This window comes from Lissotriton helveticus, chromosome 2_1 (genome assembly GCF_964261635.1).
Source record: "Lissotriton helveticus chromosome 2_1, aLisHel1.1, whole genome shotgun sequence".
NCBI classification, from domain to species: Eukaryota; Metazoa; Chordata; class Amphibia; order Caudata; family Salamandridae; genus Lissotriton; species Lissotriton helveticus.
The window spans coordinates 945,992,676-946,019,849 of record NC_136059.1 but is presented as its reverse complement, the minus strand read 5'-3'; the positions used below and the strand labels follow the sequence as shown (position 1 = coordinate 946,019,849).

General features: G+C 45.6%; 1 protein-coding gene across 2 annotated transcripts in view; it reads right to left on the bottom strand.

Annotated features, from left to right (window-relative positions):
* PTCH1 (patched 1) overlaps positions 1 to 27,174 on the bottom strand; it is a 102,774-nt gene that overhangs the window by 44,899 nt on the left and 30,701 nt on the right. Inside the window, exons 1-2 of one of the 2 annotated variants that reach the window (XM_078675693.1) lie at positions 21,833 to 22,501; positions 20,905 to 21,097 (exon numbers count right to left, since the gene is read on the bottom strand). In XM_078675693.1, the coding sequence (XP_078531819.1) occupies positions 20,905 to 21,097; positions 21,833 to 22,021 (382 nt within the window). In that variant the 5' untranslated portion in view covers positions 22,022 to 22,501. Of the gene's footprint in view, positions 1 to 20,904; positions 21,098 to 21,832; positions 22,502 to 27,174 lie in introns of those variants that run through there. The other variant, XM_078675694.1, reaches the window with a different exon arrangement.

The following is a 27,174-nucleotide window of genomic DNA, read 5'->3' as shown; positions in this document are numbered from 1 at the left end:
TGTGTGTGTGGGGTTCCCTCTATGAAAAAGGAAAGACAAATGAGGCACAAATTGGAAGGTGGTGTTATGTTAATTAAATATATACAGCGCACGTATACGCTCAGGTGTCTTGGTGCTTCCAGTGCTGCATCCAGTGCTATGGACTACTGCTTCTAAAAGAGCCCGGTCTTCAGGTGTTTTCAGAACTAAAGAAGGGAGGAAGTTTTTCTGAGCTATAGCGAAAGGGAGTTCCATTCCTTGATAGTATTGTATATGATCCCTCCCCACCCCCCCCCCACTCCCCCATCCCCCGTTCATCTTCTTGATCCTGCCACCGGCATCAGATTTGCATTGGCCGAACAGAGGTCTATTAGGGGAGTAGCAACTGAAAAGGTCCCCTAGAAATGTTGGCCCTTCTTTGTGCAGTAGTATCAAAATTTTCCCTCATCGACCAAATTATTTGCATACAAAAATTACTTCACATCATTCCACTATTCAATTCAAAAAGTACACTTTATGAACACAGCATTTTATCTCAAAAATTCATTTTTATTTGTATTTGTGCAGTGCCTTGTGGGCAATGCCGACTGACTTAAACTTTACTCGCTGACCAACTGGCAGCCAGTGAAGGTCTCGAATTGCTGATACGACAAACTGATGTTTAGATATATCCAGAATCAGTCTTGCGGCCGCGCTTTGTACTGTCTAACTTCCTGAGGAGAGAAGATAGCACATTCATGTATAATCCATTGCAGTAATCCAGTTTAGACAAGATTAAAGAGGTTACAACCAGCTTTCTAGAGCATTTTGGAATGAAAGGAACAATTTTCCTTAGGTCTTGATCGTGAAGAACGAGGAAGACACTACCTTGGAAACTTGGGCTTTAAAGCTGCGTTTCTCATCTATGATAACTACAAGGTTCTTAGCTTTATCCACAGGGGTGTGCGATTAGAGTTCACCACCAACGACCAATCACAGCCATATGTGGGGGGCGGGGGTGTACTTCATGTTTATTAATAAACTTTGCTAATGCAGCACTGGCTGATATTGAAGATCATATTATTAGCTATAGAAATGTATCCAGGTTCGGTTACTACTGAACATCAACGCCACATTTTTAACTGTTAACCTCCTCTACCCTTTCTTTTAATGGATACCATTGCAGTTGCTCAGTTTAACAACTCATGGTAAGTCTCATGAGAAAAATACTCCAATCGATTTTGAGGCATTGGTTCTGTCTGCAGTGGGCTTATATCCAATAAGATGCCTGTGGAGTAAAAGAATGGCGTGAACAAACGAATTGAAGAAGTCTCTTAGAATGCAACATTTTTTAAGTAAATAGTTTACGAGGGGCTGTATAATTAAATTCTTGATTGGTTAGTGCAGAATAAACGGCTGCTGATCGATTATGGCAATGATATCCTATCAGTAAGGAGATGTGCCTGGAGATTGGGTACGGACCAATGGTTAGCAAGGGTGACTGCGTTATTGTGAATTTCAGATCCCCGTGGCTGGTTCATAATCTTCTGTTTAGTGTTGATTCCCCAAATATTCGGAGGAGTGCTATATCTTTGGTTCCCCATGGGTATTTTTACAAGCCATGTTCCCCTCATATGCAGGGTTTTACACCGCAGTCAGAATCAGTAATCCGTCGCCCCCACTTTTTCGATGATTATCAACATCAATCCCCGTTATGCACCCCTCTACATCTTTCGGTTAAGATGCAATTTAGGGCATCTACCTAAGGCCTCGCAACAGACACCAAGAGCTCTCAGGCAACTTTTTCAATTCTCAACAGATTCAATATTTTATCAAGTTTGGATTGACTCCGATAGTGGCCCAACAAATCCCTGCACAGGGAACCAATTGTAATTTTCCACCTGCCAGGGTTGAATCCCTAAGACTTAATAAGGGGCGATCATATACCATGATAAGGTAGAATATTGCTGGCCTTAAAATGAGACTTCACGATCCAGATTGATGAGCCTTTGGTACTGCATAGGATATAATAGATTTTCAGGGAACGTCTAGGACTCATATCACTTGTGATGGCTTTGCCTGTTATTCCTGCTTTGCCACCACATTACAAGGTAGAGCTTTGGGTGGTCTGGCGATCTGGGTTAGTCTGAGGCTCCGCGTAAAGGTAACTATTATGGACTTAGTATCCCTGGCCTTTTCAACTCATAATTATTTTCAAATACGGTGTTCATTTTTATCATTCGTTTAATTTTCTTTCCGAATTGCAATTGTAGAGGATAATAGGAAATGACAGTCTTACTATCTGATGTGTGGAGATTTCAATCCAAAGTTGGTAGGATATACCTTGGATTCAGGATCACTCACCGAGTGTAATAGTAGAACCTATAGTGATCTTATAGGGGCAGAGCAGTCCACTTTTCTGGCAGCTCACCAGTTAGTTGATTTCCTTGATACACTCCGAGGGGACAATGTATTTCTGCCAACTTTTAGAGGGAATGGTCATACATCAACCATTGATTATATATTCACATCTCACAATTTTGAACCTTGGTTTTGCAAAGGGGAGGCCATAGAGACAGAGTGGGGTGATCATAATACCCTCTATGTTTCAGTCAAATTACCTCTGGGCAGACAAAAAAGTTACTAATGCCCTCTCCTCCAATTAACTCAATAGATGGCCTCCTAATCTGGCATATTTAAAAAAAAACAGTTAATCCCTTATTTTCATTAATTAAATCACACGTAGGCCAGTTTCTTAACTGACTGAAGTTAATGGAGATGCCACGTGGACTCATTTTGGTAGCTTAAAAGAGTATCAAATAGACTCTACTTAAGCCTATTCAACACAATAAGGGAGTACTACGCTGGTTCGATCATCACTGTTCAGCAGCCAACCGCAGATTGAGGAAAGTCTTGACCTCCATTCCGAGAATTCAGTCCAAGGTCTGAGCTGCTTAGCAGAACTAGACCACTACTCTAAAAACGAGTAAAGGTGCTTTACATAACAGACACTGGGAAGCTCTAGAACACTAGTTACCGATGGGAAAAAATAGTACACTTTTCTGGGATGGGTGAAAAGAATTAAAAATAGAGTGTCTCAGTAAGCCCTCTATCATAATGTAATAATTTGACGTCAGATTGGTTTACGCATTTTTCTGTCATATCACATAGAGGATACTGTAGCCATGACCCGTACCTTCTAACCGGCTGAGCCAATTGCCGCCTTTTCTGGTATACTTTCCAGAATTGGAGTTGGCAATAAAGCAGTGTTCATGAGGGGAAACCTGGCCCCGACTGGATTCCTATTGACCTTCAGTGTAGGGAGGATTTATGGGGTCCATCAATTACTAATGTATTAAATTGCTCCCTCAAATTTAATACGACTCATTCTTGAACCCCTTCTATTATCCCATATTTAAAAAGGGTGATCATTTATCCCCATTTTAAAAAGGGTGCTCATACATCCCCTAAAAGCTGCCGACCTATATACACTCGTTGACAGTACAATCAATCATACATCCCCTAAAAGCTGCCGACCTATATACACTCGTTGACAGTACAATCAATCATACATCCCCTAAAAGCTGCCGACCTATATACACTCGTTGACAGTACAATCAAGCTAGGAAGAGTTGTATATAGTTGCAGTATTGACTGGGCAGAGAACAACATTATCTCTGTTCCAAATTACGTTAGGGCCTAGGTACAGTGGAGTAATGTTTAAATCAGCACTTGATAGTGAGCAAAAACGTTCATGTAGAGTGCTGCCCGCAGTACCTGGCCTTTATGGACCTATCTATGGCCTTTGACTTTGTAAATCGGTCTAGGCTGTGGTTGATGTTACTGGATTTAGGGGTGGAGTTCACCGTGGTGAACTTCTTGCACTTTGTACATGCGGATTTGGTGGCCACAGTTCGATTTGCCATGAATGGTCACCAGAATTCTCATTAAACCTCATTTGACCCTGAACTTGGTAGATACCCCTAGTATAGACGGCAAACAGGTCCCCGCACTGGTATATGCAGACAATGCGGTTTTACTTCTGTGCACCCCTAATGCATTGAGGTAGCTGGTAGACCGGTTTGTGTCTTTCATTAGCAGCCGCAATTGGACAACAATTGATGGAAAATCACATATAATGGGCCAGTAAAACGAATTTCTTGTCCTATTAATAAAGAGCAATCAATTAAAAGTCTTAATGATTTTAGCTATCTAGCTGTAACCTTCATTGCTTCAGGGTCCTGGCATGGTCAGTCAACACCTCTCGCCTTAAGCTCAGTAAGACTGCAGGAGTAACTACCAGTTTACCCAGACCCAACGGTAAAAGGTCCATCACCCCACTCATGAAAGTATGCAATGCTCAGTGTGTTCCTGCTGCTATATATAGGGTTTACACAGATTCTCCCTTTTTACAAACGGAGGAAAAGCGCATATGTCTGAAGCTTTTGCATTTTATCCCAGCTACCTCTAGTTAGATTATTCACTCCGAGTTAAAACTAGATTTTGCAGAAAAGGTCCTTCTGGCTCTCCTGCTGTTAAGGGTTAGTGTGAGGACGAATCCGAAGGAGTCGCTCTACAGAGACATTATCACAGACCAGCACCGGACGGCCTTAGCTTGGACGGGGGCTCAATCCTTGGGTGAATCATATCCGTAATAGTTTCCTCGCGGCGGCGCCCCATAAGAAAAATAAAAACAACAAAGCTATGGTTTTATTTGTCATTACAGGCTATGTAAAGCTGGTGTGGGTGGGGCTGTGCTTCCTGCATACCAGTGGAAGGAGTGGTGGCGATCTAAGTGAGTATGAGGGTTTGGCTGGCAGTCTTGGGCCAGCCAAACAATCATGCACACTTAGCATGTTCTCTACCAGGCTGTGTTGTACAGCCTGATGGAGAACATGCCCAGTCTCCCATTCCCTGGCTGAGCACAACACTGCACTGCGGGGTTGCGGTTGGTCAGGGGAGCCTGGGGGCTTCCTGGTTTGTCGACCTGACTGGGACAGAGGAAAGCGGGCACCAGGAAGGTATGTTTTTTTTCTTTGCCCCTTTTCTTATTTTTAATTCCCCACATTCCCCCCCAATCCCTCCCCACCACCTCTACTGCCCGGTAGCAGCGGATACTGCCTCGCCTTGGGATTGCACTCTTTCTTCACAAATCCAAGGAGTAGTAATAAGAAGGACAAATTCAGGGTGAAGTGCTACTTCCTAGATCATTGCGAAGAAAATAGGCTCAGGATAAAATGTACCAAACACTCAGTGGTGACCTATTATAGGGTGCTAGCCTCAGTTGAGCCAGTTTACATGTCCCTTTCCCTTACACACTGGGAAAGATCTTTTACTTTGAGCAGGAACAATCTGGTGGCTGCTTTGTTTTAATTATGCCCCAGGCTTTACAAGAGCTAAAGCTTTACCTTGCCCCAGCGATAAAACTAGTCCGTCATTGCTGCATTTTATATTTTTTGTAACCAGTTTAAATTTGTGCAAAATCCAGTCCTTATTAAAGGACATAGGGATTCGCAGTTGCAGAGATACCTTATATCACCTGCAATTATTTAACTCCCCTTAAGTATGTGTACAGGTTAGTTCGCATTTAAAATCTGCAGTAAAACCCAGGAAATGAATAGATATGTAATTTAGAACCAGTTGTTTTTATAGGTTAAGCGACGATAAAAAAGGAATATATATAGTTGAAAAAAATGTGAATGTCTGGAGATTTCTTCTTTGAAGAGATCAAGCCTCAAGTGGCCGTAAGTGCAGTGCTAAGCCGTACAATACCCTAATATAAAGTGGGCTTTCAATTATGGCCATGAAAAGATCATATGCTTTGAAAGTAAAGCAACAACTTGTTGCCTCTCGATTTAGCAAGTCGGAGGTTGAATTTTGGAGGGGTGTTCTAAATCTAGCCTCCTGGATAAAAGCTTAAGTACCACCTTCCATGTGGGGTGGTTATGACAACTCAAGATAACTCAAGCTATTGCCACAGAATTACTAGAATATCAGAGCGGAGACTTGCAGGACCCTTTATCCAGGTTGAACTACCCCAAACACAGATTTTCATTTTATTTATTACTGTGCTTTTATCTAAGGTGCTGCACAGAAGCAAACAGTACAATACAATACAAGAGCGAAATAGTAACAAACCAGGTACAACCAGGTTTACTTGATTGGGTTTTAACAGGACATATTCTTTCTGAAGTTTATTGAAAGATTTAAGGAAGATCAATAAAAAAAAAAAGGATCTTTCGACATCTCGAAAGTAAGAAAAACAAGCATTTGCAATGCAAAAGGTCTCGCATTTATGCAAGTGTCAGCTATTGTAAATGACTGACTTTTATTTATGTTCTAAAGACGAAAACAAAAATAAAAGGCATTGTTATTTACAATGTTAATAGCTCAAACTTGCCTAAATGCAAGACGTATTGCATTGCAAATGCTTGTTCATTTGGGCATTAGGTCTTAATTTAGAATTAAAAAGTAACAAAACCCAAATTTTTAATATTGTTTCAATTCATTGTTCTCACGTTTTAATTTCGAAACTGCAACCTAGATTTGTGATTTGATGCAGTGTGCGATATTGAACACTTCATTTTGCTTCCTCATGCCCGTTTCAGGGGTTTTACAAAAGTTTTGGTGGTGGGTAAGAACACACGGGTGCGAGAAACAGCACAGTGACATAAGGAACGGGAGGGAGGAAAAGCACACAGGAGTGAAAACAACAGACAGCAAGGGAACAGGGGAAAAGTACATGAGAAACATCACATGGGTTGGGGGGAGCACACGGGGAGAGAAGGAGAAAGCTGAGAAGTTCCCTAAAAGCAGTCCCCGTACTTTAACGCACTTCGACCACTGGGTACATAGCAAAGAAACAGACCGGTTGTTACGCTATGCATGATACTACGTGACACAGAAAAACATCAGTTCACAAGCACATAGGCTGTGAGGGTGAAAACTAAAGGTTAATTTTATTTTGGCTGCATAGTTAAAATATCTATACACTGTTTCCTGGAGGTACGTTTGTGTTCGTTTTTGAGAGAGAACAAATCTTAAAAACCTGGCTACCGCTGGGATGTTCCTAGGAACGGGTGTGTGAAATTGGGAAAGGAGTAGTGACGAGCATTCTGATAAAAGGGGCAGGCCGACTCCAGACCTGGTAAGTGTTTTTGCCTGCACTCAGGGGAGGGGACAACGTTGCATTTAGTAACAGAAGAGGACAGTTTGGACGGGATAGGTGGTAGCGAGGGGCCGAGAGATAATGGGGGTTGTTTGAAAGGACACAGAGACCCGATACGTAGAAGGAGAGGGGCTGGAAAAAGAAACAGAAATAAGTCAAATAAACATATGGCTTGGAAGCGCCCCGCTGACACAGTGGCATGCTGCAATCATGTGTTTGCTGGCCCGGGAGTGGTGCGTGCGCAGTCTGCTCTTTTTCGAAGCACATACTTGTGCCTGTGGCGGGCCCCTGCGCGCTCACACAAGGTGGATGTCACCACAAGCAAGAGTATGTGCTTCGAAAAAGAGCAGAACGACGGCTAAAGGTCCTCCTATGTAGAGCATGCGCGCTGCGTAGGCGCGACCTAAAAGCCATAAAGAAGCATTACACCTTCTGTTAAGTTAAAATGCATACGAGGTGTTGCTTTCTATATATCCCGAGAGAAGGCACGTTGCTGGAAATTACCTGCACCACTAGCTATCAGTATTGCTTGCCTAGAACCATTGTAAGCACAGTTCAAAACACAAAAAATGGACTGGAAATCAATTGTAAATAAAGGATAATACAGGCATGTAAACGTTTCTCTAAATAAGTCAGATATGGGCCCACGGTACTGTAAAATAATTCCCGTTCTCCTTAAGAGTCCAGGGGTGCTCAACCAGCTAGTATAGAAAAAACTACAAGATTGCATAAGGACCAGGAAATTTCAACTTTGACATCTTGCTTTTCTGAGGCCACCTCTGGTTACCAATAGGGGGAGCCCTAATCAAAAGCAACATGGGTTTGGGGTGGGAAAAAGAACATGCCTCAGGCCTTGAAAATGTAAGGATCAAAGGTGAAGTCCAGCAGACAGTGTTGGATACGCTGGAAAGACAATTCTGTGCACAATGACGGGATCCATGTGAACATGCAGTGAGCTGACCGGTCTATTGCAGTGCTACAGACAACCGAGGCAGTACATGGGCAGTCAGCAGGGTGGAAGGTAGACAGACACTGACAATTTGTGTGAGTCCGTATTAGCACCTGGTCTCGCACAATCCAGGAAGAAGGGCCGCCTGGGTACTCTGCTACCTCAAGACAGTAGACACAGAGGCAAGGCACCCCCTTTTCAAGAACTCCAACAGCATCCCAACCACCCCGCACGATTATAAAGGCAAAAGGCTTGTATGGGAGGGGAAGGGATGGGCAGAGAAGGTCATTAACCCATTTTACCAGGAAAAAACGCATGGAAAAAATAAAGAAAGGCAATGGCAAAAGCAGGACTGCATGTAAAAGGACTAATACGTGATCCAGGGTTTCTACTTCCTTTATAGCTGATGCCTACAGAGCCTAGGCTCCTCACTTGAACCTTGAATACCAGCTCTTCCCATCAGACCCTACGAGATGACTGGTAACAACCAAAACTAGGAATGACGACCTGTACTTTAAGAGATTACATAATCCTTTTACTGTACTTTGGCTACATTAATCTTTTTCTGTTCCACAGTCTCCATGACATGCACAACTGATTTGTCCACCATCATACTACTAAATGATCATTGTTAAATTTAGACAAACTGGCACATAGAGGTCGAGAAAATTCCTGGAAAATTAAATGCTACGCCCACAGGACTAAAACAATCTCACCTATAAAACCTCCGGATTAAACAGCAGTGCATGAAACAAAGTAATTATCACGTAACTGCATTGTGGAAGGTTACAGAAGGGGGAACTTAAAATAAATTGTAACAAGGAACAGAACTGAAAAGGTTAACTTGCCTAAAACCATGGACAGCATTCAGCAAACAATGCACGTAAATTAAAAATGGAACAGACTTGAGAACATCTGAAATGTAGAAGGCAGTGTAAGAAACCCAAGAACCACCACAAGAATCTTTTCAGATGATCCTGCTAATCAGTGCTGGAACTTATGCATTTTTGCCTGGACTAGCTGAAGCTCCAATTCATATCTAATTTCATTGTCCAAACTGTTTAATTCAACCTAGCATTCACGAAAGAACCTCACAAGCATGCAGTCTGGCAGCAGGCCTACTTGTGACTTTGGCCTTAGAACTTGGTCACCTTCGTTGAACCACATCCTATTTCTCATATTTTTTAAATGTTCATCCTATTTCAGTTGTTTTACTTGCATTTCTGGAGCTTTCTTCTGCATAATCACTTCACTAAAAAACATTCTAAGGAAAGGCTCTGAGCAGCTTTACATGCTCAACAGAATTCAATTCCTTGGATGCAAGTGTTTATCAGACACAAGTAATAAACTGAAGGATTCATTTGCAATGGTCAGCAGTTACATTAAGGCAGAGGGCTAGAGCATGGACAGGTCTTGAGTACCGAAGCCAGTCCTAGAGACTGCTGCTACATAGCAAAACAGGAGGACCCCCCAAAGTTTGAAATGGCCCAGAAAACAGCCCAAAATGATGCATTGTTTCAATCACGAGCCACGGAACTAAAGTACCCACATACTAGACAGGGACGCTCTTCAAATGTCAACAGGGAGTAAACAGAAGGTCCTATACTTAAATGTCAAAATTGAAGTTTGGACTGAGTTTATGAAGACTTACAGTCCAGCAGAAACCATAGAGCCAAAAACCCTAAACCAAAAACCCTAAACACCAACAGAAATTGGCAATACTGCTTCTTCAAAAAAATAATTTGACCCTCAAAAAAACAGCCAATTGATCATCTGAAGAAACAGATGAAGATCAGAGAAGGAAAGATGAAGACTAAATATGAAAATACCATCAACCCAAACATGGAAGCTGTTTCAAGCAAAGGGGCACAGCTTAGACCGTAGTGACAAATAATTATGTCAGGGAGAAAAGGAGGCAAGCACTAGAATACCTTTGGTACAAACTTAAGATGATTAAACTACACACTTGTGGACCACGACATTAGCCAGGGTTTGGTTCCCAGCTGGAATTTTAAAGTCATGCCATAATATGTGAGGGCCACAGCATTTACAGGCTGTTATTTGGGACACTCGTCAAGTTTGTTGAACCAGGATATGGACTTTAGCTTCCTTCCGAACTAACTATCTAGGCCAATATTAAGATTGTGTATAGATTACAAAGGGTTGTTCATGAATGTGTTGTATGGCATGCAACTACGCTGAAAAGAGACTTTTCACCAATTCACCACTTTGAAGCCAATATTATTTCTATACATATTTCTTAACTACAAAATAGATGCAATTCCTGGGCATGACCAGCAGACAACGCAAACTGATTCTATAGAGCGCGCGAGCCAAGGGCAACCTTTCCAGATGGAAGGGTAAATGCCTCAACTTCAGAGTAGCTCTGCTGCTTGTTTGAGAACATTTATAAGGGTGCTTTTTGTTGCCTCAGCTGCCTTCTCTGCAGGAGACCATCTTCTCGCTTACCCTTTTAAATCCTCTCCACACAGCTTCAAATATTTGTGAGATGTTAAAAAGCCATTTACAACTCTCGTGAAAATTCCACCTACTATACGGTTTAAATTCAAACTACCTTAAAAATAAGGAGGAAAAAGGTGCTTAGAATGATGTCCAGTACTCTAAAAAGTAAGTTAATCCAGTATGCGCCACTAGAACGGTACTGAAACGCAGAAAAATTGAAAGCTGTGAAAATATTGTAAAGCCGAATGTGATTTCTTTCAAGAGCCTCTCACGGCTGCTTTCTGTGCCATCTGCTGCCTGAGTAGATTCCCAGTGAATGGAGCTGCACTGAAGCAGAACTGCTCCCGCACCAGGGCACAATCGGTCAGGTCAGCACACCCTGGCACCGTCACAACTCCCACCATCACGGTACCAATGCATGCCCACCTCCTCCCGGAGAGCGCAGAACCCGCCACAGCTCCCCTTTCTCACACTTCCTTTACCACACGCACCAGAAATGCCCGATGGCTGCGCTACACCAAACCTGACTGCAAGCAGCCCAGGCCTCCTGCTGCAGAGTACCAAAAGCAACTACGTCCCGCCCCCAGTTAGGCAACCCAAAAAACGTCCACTAAACCTGCTCTGGAGCAGATCCATGCCCCCAACTTGAGAGGAAGTTTAACAAAAATATGGAAGCACGGGGACCAGATTGACAGAGTCCCAAATGCAAACACCCCTCCTCCCCCACCTAATCAGTTGAAACCTTCTTAAAAAGCAAGTGGAGCGGCTGCAGCGGCCGAGCTCTCCCTGCGCATTCAGCGTGTTGCATAACATTAACCCCGCTGCCTTCTGCGGGCTGACATCACCTCGGCTCCATTCTTCGGAGCGCCGGCTTCCCATTGGCTGCCCCCCCACCCGGAGGCCACACGGGACCCGGGACAATGGCAGCCCCTCTCTCTCCTCACAGCATCCCTCCCTCCCTCCCTCCCGGATTCATCGCAGGCACGGCTGCGCCTGGGCATCTGCGCAGGGGAAACATCACTGGGGGCCACTTTTCAATGATTTTGTTGAGTTCGGGATTAGCTGGATTAAGGGACGGTTCGTAAGGACCCCCTGCAGCTGCGAGGAAGTTTCATCACGGGGTCAGCATAGTTCGAACCATAGACTGTCAACACCAATCGAGGGAGACTACACAAAAACCTGCCAGTTTTATAACACGAAATAAACGCGCACCGAGCCTCCCAAAAATGTTGGATATTTAATTAAACTACCTGGGGTCGCTATAGTAGGAATGTCCGGTATAGTTGGGTAAATACGTAGTTTATTTCGGTTGCAAAACGACGGGAGCGTGTCAGATCTTTTATTTAAGTTAGTACAAAGGGCCCGCCATATAAGGCCAAAAACAGCATCCGATACACAGTCCTTTTAAAGAAAACGGTCCTAGGTCAACACTCACGGTCGCGGTAGAAACGGTGTTACCATCCGAGGAACAGGCGTGTGCCCTCCAGCATCCTGCGCATAATGTTCCGTCAGTACAATAAAACAAATATATAAAGGCCCGCAATATGCAAGCTATTAAATATGGATAAAAGCGAGTGTTCCCTGCCCCATTGCAAAAAACTGAACATTTCTTGCCTTACCCATTTTATTTTTTTTCTATCCACCATTTCACTCAAACTAAAAAAAAGGTATGGAAAAAAGGACCCATAGATGTGCGCATTGTGTTTTGGGGAGATTCTTCCCAAGAGGCCTCATCTAGCACACAAACTTGGCTGTTCAATCAAAGCCTGATCTGTTATATTTCTGCTTTCTCCCGTTTGCTGCATTCACCAACCAGAGAAAAGGGGGCACCTCAGCGGAGGCTCTGGCCTGCAGCTGTAACACAATACTTTCGCACAGCCCTGTCGACCCCTGACATAAATTTTACACCGCAGCTGGCATTTACACACTTAGCATTACCATATGTATAGCGGGCTCTCTGCTAATTATGCTAATCGCCTGTCTAACTCTCTGCTGCGAAAAATGGTTGTATTTAGCAGTCCACTGGCTACCAATGCAGCTTACTGTGTGGCTGAAATGTACATTCAGGCTGCCCTGAATGGCAAGATTTTTCCACGTTGCTGGCTTCATTCAGGCCACAGAAAAATTTATTCAAGTCAACTGGTTTCAGTCCGCAACAAAAAAGTTACGAGAAAAAAGTGAGCGTGCTCCTGCCCTAACATTCTAAGTCTGCTTGCAAGCAAAATGATAAATCAATTGGTGTGGGAAACAAAAAAGGAGAGAGCTTTCTTTTGCAAGCCATGTGAAACTGTATCTTGTGATAAAAGGGAGGCCCATCCCTCCAGAACTCGGCAAGAAGTAGCGAATGGGGAAGTGACAATTCTCTGATGTTGCAGCTTTTGTCTTCAAGAGGGAAGGTTGTGTTGGCTTTTCAAGAAACCAAAAAAATCTGGATAAAGCATAACCAACAGATTCTAGTGTGTGCACACAAACACAAGCAACAGAGGGGCCACGCTGCTTTGTCACAAAAGGCATATTGCAGGTATAAGAAAGCACTACTCTGCACCTACTGGGAACATGGAAATGGACAGCAGAAGTACAAGAAACAGCAGAGCTTCAGTACTGCGCTTGTGCAAAGGCATTACTTAAAAAAGGTGCCCCCCCCCCAAAAAAAAAGTTTACAACTGCCTCAGGGACCAAGAGGAGCAGGACACATCAAGCTGATAAGGGGGCCCAAGTGTAAGCAAGTACCTCAAATTGTGGACCCAAGATCACTGAACTTTGTTTTGAGAAACTCAGGTCGTTTCAAAAGATTACACAAACCAAATATACATGGGATTTGATTTGATTAGTATCTCAAAGAATTCTTTACAACATTTACGTACTCATTGACTGCAAACGTGCTAGACATCAACATGCCTAATAATCCTCCCAGGTCAAAATGAGGACTCTCGTGGGCCACCCAACCGGTGCAAAGCCCCCCCCCCTAACCCCCCAAAAAACACACAACAGAAAATCCCAGTTTAATATTCCATTCCACAGCAGGCACCAATACTATATATAGGGTGGTGCCTGCGGTATACACACACGTTTTTATCACCCATGTAAACAATGAACAAAGCTAATGTAACAATTTGCACAAAATGCAGAAACAAAATAAAGCCAGTGTGTTTAGTAGGCTATGGCCTGACCGAACAGAAAACAAGAATTATATAAACCAGAACAGTACACTTCAAAATAACTCAAAACAATCAAGCATATGTGAACCTGAAAATACAATAATATGAAGATTAAAAAACAACAACTAAGGAACCATGTCTACACAGATTTCCATTTGTGGATGGATACGCCCTTGTCGGGACAAAAACCAGGCTGTTCACCCTAAACACAAATAACACTACAACTACTGTGCTCTTTTCAAAGCGTGGAATTCTCCCTTCAACCTCCCCCTTTTTTTTATTAATCTGAGATGGACCACCCTGCACTCGTGGCAATGAGTACTGTTTACATTGCAGAGCTTTACTGCAGAATACATCTGGCATTTTTGGGCTGGATTCCTAAAGTGGGGGCCAGGCACCCCTAAGCAGTGAGTTAAGGGAGTAAAGAAATGATGTACAAGTTGTGCTTGTGGTCATTGCCAGTTATAGTGATTGCAGAACCTTTTTCATCACCAAAGGCTGGTAGGCAAGGGGAGCACATAACGAAAATACTTGCTTTTTTAACACTCGAGAGTAAACAGAGCTAGAATTTCGACTGCTAACACAAGTTGTGGTTCATGGGCACAACACACACAAATAAAGGCAACAGTGCAGGTTTTTAAACACGGGTGATACATCACCTTTCCATTGCAGATGTAACCCTATACAGTATGCAACAAGAAGGGAACACTTGGGGCATAGAAGGGTAATAAAAAAAGTTTTTAAAAAAGGACATCACTATCCCACATCAACGTCACGCAGATCATCCACCTCATAACAGTATTGTGCAAGTAGTCAAACTGCGATAATTACATGCTCTGTGAACTGCCAAAATGTGTCAATGTAGTGATGGATTTGAGAAAAGACAGTCTAGCAGGGCATGTCATGCTGGGCCGGAAGTTCAGAACAAGATGGAAACAATAGACATCTGTTTTTATGTAGCGGCCATATTTGGTGTGAGGCATCATGGGAATTGCCAAAAGAACTGTAAATTGGTTGCTGAGCAGGTTTAATATGTAAGCGTCCTGCTTTGTCAGTTTCTTTTTGGGGGAAGTAGACTGCTCACAACCAGGGAATAAGCAAGTTTTCTGAGCCCACTTTGCCAAGTGTGTCCATTGAAAAGTCTTAGTCTAGGGAAAAAGCCAGCAAAGACGACAGTAATAATATTTAGCTATATAAAGACTGGCTGAACTGGAATCTAGCTAATATAAAAGTATGTGATGCTAACATTTATAGGATGGAGTCCAGACTGACCACAGAATGGACATCATATTGCGTCTCTTATAAGGATAATTGAGAGGATACACCATAAGAGGAACAAAATACCCAGCATTTGTATTATCTTCTAATGTCAATGCTGCTTCCATATTTAAAAAACATGCTTCCAAGCTAAATTACCCTTTTTGCTTTAGGCAGGTGATAACTAGGACCGATTTCCCCAATATCATTTTATTGCTTCCTCGTGAGGAAGAGCGGCATTTTTAACGGGTGCCTTTCACAGCATGTGGTCTAGCTGGAAACTTCACCAATGACAACTTGATGACAGCAAGCATCAGTCTTCAGACTGGAATCATCAACATATATGTTGCAAGGTCTTCAGCAAGACTACGTTAGTGATACCCTATGCCAGTAGCAACTGTTTACTGGAAAAAGGAGTCAGGAGTCCAAATAACAGTGTCCCAAAGTAGTGGCCATTAGCATCTGGAGGCCAGCAGGTTCATCACATTGAATTCTGCATCTGCCAAGAGTGGGAGCATCTACAGATGAAATGGTAGTATTGCTCAACGGATAAATAACTGCATCACTGTAACAAACCCTCTAATTCACAACTCCCTCAACAGGAAGGGTCTGTACTCTTCAGATTGAACCCCATATTGTGACCTTCCTGTAGCTTACACTGGAGTACGGTGGAGAAGTGTGGCTCACTGGTTAGAGGAGGCAGACCTGGAAGCAGAGGTCAGCCCGGGACCAGGGTTCAATTCCCGGCTCGGCGGTGTCTTGAGTCCTAAAATGTCCATGACTCGACAATTCTTGCTCCGGTGCCTACTCGATTCACGGGTTCACACTCTGCGACTCTGGGCAATAGCTTGCTTAATCTCCACAACGGCCCCTCGCGGCGGGATGCCTGGCTTTCACCTTGCGGATACCCTGCCGGGGCTATCTCACAGGGGAATACCAGGACGGGTTCCCTAAGCAAGCGCTTAGAAACCGCTGTATAAATGCGCTATATAAATTCCTGTACATTTACAGTACAGGACGGGTGCAAACACCTTTTCAGAGGAGGAAAAAAAGCCACCCCCTTCCAACAGAGCCAGTCTACAATCAGACCATGACAAACATAATACTGTATTTGCATACCCACACAGTGTTAGATGAGCCAAGTAGAAGCTAGGAAAGCAAAGTAAAAAAAAATAAAAAAAAAAAAAAAAAATGGGCTCCTGACTCTAGCAAACTATAGATTTTGCTAAATGTGCTGAATGCCAGACCACTGAAGAAGAGGGGTTAGGGAGAGCAAAGCAGCAGTTACTTGAGCAGATATCCGCCTGCCACGACATCTACTTAAGCAGAAGCGAGGCACTGCAAGGAGTAGCAAGTTAGTAGAAAATAAGGTACCATTAGAGCATTAACTGGGAAATCATAGCATTGGCAGAGGAGCAACAATGCTTCGTGGGACAAACAAGTGAATGGCTACCCAGAGCAGAGCTATGGCTGGAAGGTGTGTTCAAGCAGGGCATGGGATGCCACAATCTACACCCTGGGTAATCTTCTTGGCATACACGTTAACTGTGCAGATCAAAATGTACACCAATAGCCCAAAACTGGGTGAACCATTGCAATTTATATTAAGAGTTCTGTACAAGTGATCCAGATAATGAGTACTGACATGTTAGAGGAGGTCAAGGTCCTTGCCCACTGGTCAAAGGCTTTCTATGCTCACTCCAGGCCCATCAAATAAAGAACACAGAAAACCTCATCTGGTGGAAACTAGACCAGACTTGTCCAGTGTCAACCTGGCCCGTTGCAAGTGGTGATTATTGGATCCCCCTGCTGGCATACATGTTTTGCAGATCTATCAAAGAGCAAGGGGCAAAAGTCCATCGGATTATGGTCATCTGTTATTACAAGTTGGTTCTTCTATTTAATCAAGAAACTGTCCGCTAAAATGAAACAAAGCCAAGAATTCCATTGTCTTTTCTTCTAAGCAAGGGTGTGACCTTGTCTACGGGCCCACAGACAACATTCGACAGTAAAAAGAGAAACTATGTGCAAGTGAATTTCAATAACGAGTTATAAGGACATGCTGAAAACCTTTTACCCAGCACTGCATACACAAAACCGACCAAGAGCCCACTGATGACAGAAGCATGAAAATGCACTGAATTGGACAGTAAATGCTAGCAGTCTCCTGGACACCAGCCCAACAGTTCACAGAAAGGCCACCTTAAAAAACCAGCACACACCACTAAACATAAACGTAATTGCGGGAACCAGACAAAGAGCCAGACATTGCAAGCCAACATTAATCTAGACATCACCCGAGGACTAGATATTAAACAAACTATATCAGGTTTCTGGTGGGTGTGTTCTCCTTGGTTTCTTAAACTCCTGACACGGATGCTGCCCTTCCTTTTAAGTAAGAGCTGCGAAGGCTTGGGTGGTCGGTCACATCCAGAGAAAAGGTGGCTAAAGTGGGCCACGGTTCTCCCTTTCAATCCTGTTCAGCTATCCCAAGTGAATGGAGATCATTTTGAGAGACTAACTTCAACACCCCCAAAAAACCATGAAAGTTCTAGACTAAAACACACAATAAAACAATCATTTTTAACTACTTATCTTTGTGTGAAAAAGAATAGTGATCCAGCATGTACAGTATCAACATTTGATATATTTATTTTTTTTAATTCAGGGAGGTGGCACGACACTCAGTCACTTCCTGGCAATCTCGTATCATTCATTGTCTGCCAGTAAAACACATTTTGGCAAGTGTTCCAGAAAGTCTTTTAGTAAAACAAATTCATCTGTGCTACTAAAAATTAAGAACTGTCTAATGTAATGCTGGGCTTGATAGAGACGGATGCACGTGCCTGCTACTTGCTGTAATTAAAAAATAACCAGCATGGGATGATAGCATAAAAAACACTTTTCAACAATAAGAAGGACGCAGAGGCTGGAAGAAAATATGATTCTATGAATTAGGAATACGAGGGGAGTAGTAACAACGTTGGTGGCTATAAACACCTAAAACTGGTCTAAATCAAACAAATACAATTGTACAAAACTGCAAAGCACTAAAGGCATAACGGATTCAAACTAACGTGGACAAAATTAAGGCAACATCATTTTACTGTTGCACCCGGAAAAAAACCAAATGGAGCATATTTAGCAACAAAAAAAGGCCACATTCTGCGCTCAGGCATGTGTCTTCGTCTATGCCTGCACAAAAGTAACATTGTTTCCCCCTCACAGGCCCCTAATTTCTACTCCCATTCAGCTTCTCGCCCTGTACTCCCTTCTGTTTATACAAATCAGAAATATGCAGTGGCTGCTAATTCCCTGGTTTATTTGTCTGCGGCCTATGTACGTGGCCAGATCATATAAAGCTAACTGAAAAAACATACAAGCCAAGCATAAGTTTCTCTCTATGTAAGGAGGGGCACAGCTGAATTCGTGATGTGGTCGGTTTCAGACAAACTACTCTTATAAACCGAGGCCTTTCACCTAGGTCTGCACTGCAAGCTTCTCCTCTACACCCTCTCCGCCATTTTGAAGTGCATGATTGGTAAGTGCATACCAGGATTTCGACTCAGATGAATCCCATGAGACCTCACTAACACCAAAAAGAGGGTTGTGGTAAAGATGCACTGTCCCCATCGCCCATTGCAGAGGGCTGCAAACAGCTAAAGGCCCACAAAATTACATATGTACACGTGTTTAATATGCAACTATATAGCGAAACAAAGTCAACAACAAAACCTATGTCAAATGCATTCTGTCCTGAGTTATAGGCTCAAGCCACAGGCCAAGTCCTGTAATGAGTGAGGAAGCTTAAAGGACACGTATAGCCAGGGTCAGCGAGGTTACAAGAACAAGCCACCCACTGTGAGCACAAGGTTTTACATTGAAAAGAGCAAGATTACTACAGCCCATGGCTTCTGCCTACAGTCAGTCATCCTTTCCCAAACCAAGGTTTTAAATAAGCTCCCAGCTTTCCAATGTGCTAATACAAATTAATTTTTAGATGGGTGTGGGGGGGGGGGGCAATAAAAAACAACGTTTATCCTGACATTGTTTTGGCTCTGGAAGGCTGACATTATTGGCTAAAGACTAAAATTAGCGAAGTCACACTTGGGGCTTCACGTTCATGCGTGTATAATAAGTAAGTGTGCAGTCCATACGAGAAGATCTTGCACAAAAATGCAGCCTCCACAGAGAATCCACCAAACACGAAGAGACTGCTGTAACAGGAATGAAGCAATTAAAACACTCAGCCTTATTAATTGCACATATGGGAACTATTTAGGAAAAAATGCAGACTCCAACCTGCAGCAACTCAGCTCGGGTCACAAAGAAATATGCCAGGCTAATGAGCACATATTACGCTGTAGCAAGCGGATACTTCATCCCAACAGCTTCCCCTGTGGACAGGCCACCCCCATTATAGACATCTGCAGCCACGCACGATGCATCTATGGCTACAGAAAGCCCAGGCGTCCTTGAAGTACTTGCACAGAAGTGACTCATTCATCTGAAGCAACAGCTTTACTGACAGACCATCCATTGTATTAATGGGAGCTACCTGTAAAAACAACCCCAAGATGGAGCCTATCAATCACAGACCGCTCTTTCGTCATCAGATCACCATTGGCATAAACAGAAAAGGGCATTTTGAGATACTCTCGTGTGGCACACATATAGGAGGCACATGGACATCAATGTTTGAGATAGTTACCACCTGTCAGTGGGGGTGCACTCAATTCCCAGGAGGTGATGTTACAAGGCCTCTGTCGAATTGAAAACATGAGACAGTCTTGACGCGCTACATGTCAAGAGACCCTTTACATGGCGAGCATTACTTGGCTAGCGAAAAATCAGAACACATTGCATTGCATGCAGGCCAGATAATCATGAATAGCATGTCAAACTCTAAATTGACATTCTTGTTAACTGAAAGCCAGAACCAAAGATCTTAAACAGTCACGTGAACAACAGAATTGCCATCTTTCAATACCAAATAGTAGTTATACAGAAAGAAAGGCAGCATATATCCAAGTAAAATTATATAACGTTTCCGTATGCTGGACACCCCCTAGATTTATTGTGTAGGGAATACTGACTTTAGGCAACCTCATTGCAAGTTTTGCACATATTGTCATTAGTAAACAACCGTGTAAAATGGTTACGGAGCGCCTATTTTGTAATGCGCACCACAAACAAGCGTAGATATAGTACCACACAGCTCCAGAAGAGGGGACAACGTTAGGCCTTCACTGCTCACAAGTATAATCAAGATTTAAAGCATGTTCCCCGACAACACCATAAGAGACTGTTCTATGTAAACAAAGCAATACATCAACTACACTCGGTTTAAAATTTTAAAAAAAAACAGCAGTAACAACTACCAAGCTATCGCAAACTGAGTGAACATCTACATGGTTATCACATCGGGAATACCATGAATGAGAGTTAAGAAATCAAAGAACAGAAAGTTACAGGTTTATTGAAACAAAATCCTCACTAAACAAGGATGGCAAACATACACGTACAAAAAAGGGCATGTTACCAGTAAATCCCCCTCGCTAGAAAATGAAACATTAATCTACTTAGAAAACATGCGTCTGACTGCTTCGCTTTTTTTTTTTTTACCTTGAGACAAATGTTTTTCCCTTCGCTCTGAAAGTTGAAAGACGTCCAAAAAAACAGGACCACACACAGGCAGGATGGCTGGCTGCAGAGAGCGGTTCTGGCTGCTGGGGGCAGTGCAGGCTCTGACAAGATGGCGTCCCAGAGCAAAACAAGCATAGAAAGGGAGCCCCGAGCACCCCAAACCACAGCTGCCAATCAACCCCCTCCGAGCGCGTGGAGGTCCTTTGTAGGCCCGGAGCCCACTGCAGCTGCCTGCTGAGTGTAGAGGGGAGCGCGGCCATGCCGGGGAGGAGAAAGTCTAGAAAATAACAGGGGTCACATCTTACCTTCCACCCAGAGCTCCTCCACGTTGGTCTCCAGGTTGGCGGCCCGTAATCCGACGGCGAAAGCGCCAAAGATGAGCAGACCCACCGCCAGGAATTTGCCGCAGTTCCTCTGAATGTAGCAGCCCAGTCGGAAGAGCAGTCCCTGGAACTTTGCTCGCAGCCAGAGGGGCGCTTTCCGGCCCGAAGCTTTGCCCTGGAGAGGGGGAGACAGACAAGGCTGGTGAGGACGAGAAGGGCTGCCTCGCACAAAAGGGGGACATTGAGGTGGGGAGGGAGAATCGAGAGGGGGCAGGTGAAAACAATCATTATCAATAAACTGAGGGTGCGGATTGACATTAAGAGTGCAGGACAATGCCAACGGGGCTGGTGCAGTGAGACGTACACAAGGCTAGGGGGGCAGACAGGGGTAAGAAAAAAAACACGCGGCATCTGGTGGAGCTCGCTGTCAAGACAGAGTGAATATACACATGGGAAAACAGACTGGGGATTACTTTCCCACCCAAAATAAGCCTGCGTCCGTAACACATTCAAACACTTCCCACTGCTCTCCACAACGGGGGTCGGCGGATGCCACAGCAGGGGCAGGCTGCTTTTAGCACTAAATGCAAGGCTGTGTGTGGGAGAGCGGGTCGGCCTAGCCCGCGGAACTCTGTAGTAAATAGGCAGGTCCACGTGGTGGGGGTGGAGTAAATCCAGCCAGGAGGCAGTGGCAGGGTGTCTGGCTGGTCGTGCCTGCAGGGGTCTGGAGAGCCTCCAGGCTGATCCCGGCGCCACAACACAGATTGCGCATAGCCCGAGGGCTCACACCACATCCTGACCGCAAGCCGCGGACCACCCGGGAGGCAGGGGAGGAGGGGCGGGGTGGACCACCCGCGGCGGGGACCGAGGATACGAGGACAGCACCCTCTCCGGGGCACCCAGGACGCACCTTGGAGATCTGCTCCAGGGCGAACGCCGCGTCGCAGTAGCTCGGCCGCTGCAGGTACTCCGGGTCCAGGGGCGGCCGGGCGGCGGCAGCGGCTCCTCTCCGGCGGCCGCCCCGGTTCCTCCGGCGGCTGCTCAGCCCAGGAGGCGGTGCGGCGGCCCCGCTGCTCTCCCGCTCGGGAAGAAGCACCATAGTGGGGGCGCGGGACTGCGCTTCAGAGCCTGGGCGGCGGGCGGGCGGCTGGGCTGGCGGCGGTGGCTGGGCTGGCGCTGCTGGTCCTCATGCTGCGGCGGCTGCTGCCGGCGGCGGGGCGGGCTGCGCGCCTCCCATTGCCACATTTCGCGAGGCTCCGGGGGGCTCCGCCGCGTCCCACATCCAGAGGCGGCGGCGGGGAGGGGGCGCGGGGGCCGCTCCAGCCTCTCCTGCCCCCGGGGCGCGTCCAGCTGGGGAGTGCGGGCGCACAAAGGACGGTGCTCCGGGGGTCTCAGCGGCGCCTCCTCGGTGGGTTGCTCCTGCTGCTGCGGGTGGAGGCCGGGTGCGGGCTCCGAGGGGGGCCGGGGTGCATGGCCTGCGCGGGGGTCTCCGGGAGCAGTCTGCCTGCCGCAGCCTCCGCGCGGTGCAAGGAGCAGGGGATGCAACCGAGGGCAGCGGGGGAAGCCTTCTCTGCCTCGGCCGGGGAAGGGGGTGGAGGAGGAGCCGGCGGAAGGCGGGCTCGGCTCGGGCCCGCCCCGGGCCTGTCAGATGCCCCTGCTCCGCCTCAGCCATTGGCCGGGCCCGAAATTACTCAGCAAACACGACTATTATTAGCTGCTTAGCAACAGCTCGGCGGAGCGCAGGACCACCCAGGCCGCCCGCGCTGTGCGAGCCTCTGCGGCTGCGGGGGAGCCCCCTCCCGGGCCTCCAGCCCTTTAAACCCACACCCGCCCGCAGGGAGGCGGAGGGGGCGCGGGCCTGCGCCGAGAGAAGCGGCCTCCCCTCTCCCTCCTCCCCCGGCCGGTCGCGGGAGGCACCCTGGCCCCAGGCGACGGCAGAGGCTGGGAGGTCCGGCTCCCATTCCCAGGCTCGCATAATGACAGGGTGCGGGGGCAGGCGAGGGGGCGCGCGGCCCGCCGCTCTGTTTTTCTATCAGTCCCACAGCATGGAAGGGAAAGCACATGTCGACGAAAATAAAGCACTGCAAAGCTAAGGAGAAAGTTACTTTAAGAACCATATTTATGAGATTTTCTTTTATTGAGGTGTGTGGTGGTCATGCTACTTTCTCGGAACTTCACATCAGATTTACTCTTGTCCTTCACTCTGGTTTGAATGTTTAGCACCTCTACGCGATTTGCAATGAACGCTACACGGGACATTGATTACAGTGGATTCTACGTTAGGGTGCTTTCTTAAGTCGCTGAAGAAGGAAGCAGCAAGTGTGTACAACAATACAATGAGATGACCCACACTTAAACGAGCTTACTCGAGCGTGTATTTGAGCTTCTGAACACACTACTAGCTGCTGTCAAACTTTTTTTTTTTTTTAATAGCTCGCACTATTAAAAGTGTTAATAACCGTGGCAATATAGCTCTTTGCCTCTTGCTCTGCTGCTCGCACTGGAAAACATTGTGACCTGAAAGGTCATCTTGAAGAAAGGTGCGGCCTATCACACACACACAGCAAAGTTCTATGATGATCTATGTTTTGTGCTCTTGTACTGCTAACTAAACACCAGAGTCCCATGGCCCGGGTACCTTCGCTACGCACACTTTGCCATCCATAAGCATACCCTTAAATTACAAGTTATTAGATATTTCTCCGCAACCTTTTTAAACGGAGATGATAGTTTTAATTTTTATAATCCAAGCGCCATACCAAAGAGTTAGTTGCACATTAAATGTTAACATAAGTTATAAAAACATTCAGCACAGACGTCTGTTTTGAGAACAATCCCAGCAGAATGTGGCAGATGAGACAGATGCGATGCCCAAAGATAAGCATGAAACAGCACGGTATTGAGATTGCACACCAGGCATCCGTGTGTATTTACATTGTTAACAGAACCCGCCCGAGGAGCCGAGTTGCAGCGGGGAGGCCCTGCCGTCCTGCCCCGCATACTGACAGGGCCGCTCACAAGGTACTATCGTGGCTCGCGAGGTCGCGCGGCCTTGTCTGTGTGCGGCCGCTGAGGCACGAGGACATGCCGGGCGAGCCGTAGTACATTCCTGAGGCCGGGGCTCGCCCCCTCTCGCGCAGCCAATGATATTCAGCGCTGTTCCCTGCAAGCCAATAGCGAGGAGGCAAGAGGCACCTCCATTCATCCCGCGCCGCAGCCCGGGGGGTGAAGGTAGAGCCGGCCAATCCGCTGACCGCAGAGGGCAGCCGCACACAGCGCGAGCGCTGGCGGAGGGAAGGGGCGCCAGATACAGAAGGGCATGACGCACCGGGGGCGGGACTACAGCACACACAGAGCAGACCCTGCAGACGGGGCGGGGTCCCAGCAAAAACACAGCGCAGCTGGAGCAGGCAGAGGCAGGATGCAAGCACACGAGGAACAGAGTACCAACAGGCAGATGCAGCATAAATATAGAACAGACTGCAGACCCAGGGTCCAACTTCTGGACGCATGTGTGTAGCACGCCCCTAGCAGTCATGCCAGTGGTGGCACTCATGTGTTTGGTGCCCTTTTGTAACGTGCACACACCACTTTGCCCTTGCTACCTCTCACATGTTTTTACCGTTGATACTTGCACAAGTGCCACCTTTGCCTACGTAACGCTTGTTTTTGTGCCTGAGTGTCTAGCACCTATTGCAGTATTATACCTCAAATTATACTTTGTTTTCTCTTGTAACTGCACACTTGTCACTTTTTCCTCTTGTGCACGTGTTACTACCTCATGTATTTTTGGTTGCTCACAATTTTTACTACCTCATGTATTTTGTTTGCCCACAATTGTCACTATTACCTTATGTGACGTAACGTATGCTTTTGTAATCTGTTCTTGTGTAATGTTTCTCATTATGTTTCATTTCTGTTCCTATTGTGAAGCGCTCTGACGCCTTCGGGTAAAGTCCGCGCTACAAAAAAATGCATAAATAAATAAAAAAATAAAAAAATATAGCATGTGTGTGCATTCTCAAGATGTTCTGAGGTGATGACCAATCCTTACCGGCAAACTATGTTCACCCAGGGAGGTGGTCCAAGCTCAGCCGACCGTTCTCATAACCTATTATACCTTCACGAAATACCACCCACGTAAACATGTGAGGGAGATGGGGTGGGGGTCATGAGATAACATATCTTTGTTATGAAGACTGCTTGTAGGTAATCTGGACATTTCTTTTGTATGGTTTACTACAAGCCTGTCTCTCGAGTCTGCACGGTGTGTGCTGGGCTCCTGCTTATCAAATTAGTGCAATATTGGAGTTGTACTGGTTACGATTACCAAAAAAAAAATTGCCAGAACGCAGGTCTTAGATGTCACTGCTGCTTTGTGTAAAATAGAAAACCACCGGCCACACTGGAGCTCTTCAGTCGCAACTAGCTCTGTTCCCCATCTGTACTGCTGATCGATTTCGTTGCAATGGGCACCAAGTGTTGCATGTCTCTGCAGCACCCACAGACTCTGTTCTGAGGTGTTGTACGAAGAGGGACTGCAGGCTGACCCCTCCCTAGCCGCCGCCCCACCTCAAGGATGTCTGACTCCGTATGCAAGAACAAGCTTTAAAATTTTTCTCTTTTTGTCCAAAGTGTCTTCTGGCCTCGAGCAAGTTGTAAACTCAGAGGACCAACTTAATCACCAGATAAAACAAGTTTTGCATTACCATGGTACAAACAGACTCTGGGTGCGTGCTTCACGATTTTTGGTAAAATGTAATATATCGTGTGTACTGTAGATTGATGTGTGTAATTATACTAGTACCCACTGACACATCATGCAATTCAAACGATATTGAATGAAAGATTGGGTTACAACCACAAAGATTCAAATTAAATCTTTAAAGATTACATTCGTAGATTTGCAGTGGACCATGGATGCAAACCTGCGAGCGGTTTTGTTCGGATTTAAAATTGTGACCTGTAGGTTACGTTAGTAGCTCTACAACATCCACAGCGATATCCTGTCTTACACACAACATGCCATGCTGAGCAGCAGGAATACTAACCCAGTGACCACCTTATGAGGATTAAAGCTTTTGACTAATAAAACCCACAAAACAGCCCCACAATAAGAGCATTAAACATCAGTGCTAGTGTATCCATTAAACCTAGAGACTTATGTATATACATAGGTGTGCAACAGCTGCTTAGATTGGTTAGCTTACTTATAATACGATCTGTTTGACTAATATGGTGCTGATTTCAAGGGGTTGTCTATTGGCATAAGTTTGAAAACTAAGATATGCCATGCATACGACTCTTCAGGGCAATAAACAGTATTACATGTTTGTGTAATATTTTTCTAGGCTGTTTGCTAAGAAGCAGGCCCGGCTCCAGGAATTTTTATTTGGGTGGGCCAAGGGTGCATTTGGGTGGGCCACTGCAGGCTCGATTTGTCGCATATATGTCTAGGCAGACCTGCTTCAGGGCCCTCCTTTATCTCTTCTTAATCTTACACTGCCCAGTAAAACGCACTCTTTTCCAAATCTCTTTCCATATATTATCACTCTCAAAAGTGTTTTTTCCATGTAATGTTCCTTTGATGGGAAGAGGAGGTGTCTGAGGTGGGAGTATCAGGCAAGTGACACTTCACCGGCTTCCTCTGTAGGAGCCTTCAGGGAGAATCCCTCTTCATACCTACTTCCACCTGACCCTGGACTCTGCAACGCACTCCCTTATAGGCTTGATTATACCCACTCCTCCCCAATGCACCTTATCTCACAGCTGACCTTGGGCCCCAGCCCCATATCGGGCACCATTGGGCTCCACTTTAATTTTTCCCCGTAAAAACATTATTAAAATCACCTTCAAACTTAAAACATTGACTATAGCAGTAAATATAATTAGCACACACTTTAAAATATGTTCCACAGTAGCCCTTATGACCCCACCTGCTCATTAAATAAATAAAAACAGAAAGGCCATGACAGGGCCAGCTTCAGCGCTGATGCGAAAGTCTTTTTTGGCGCCCCACCACGGACCTCTTTCTCCGTAAATACCTTTACTACCACCTTCCAACAGTGCCCCTCATCCCTCCATGGCCCCCCTATTGACCTCCTCCTCGGATTTCCTCACTGCCACGCCACAAGTGCCCCTCATCTCCCCATAACCCCTCCCCCTTATGACCTCCTCCTCGTAATCCCTCAATGCCACCCTCCACCAGTGTTCCTCATCTCTCTGTAGCCCCTCCCCTTCATGATCTCCTCC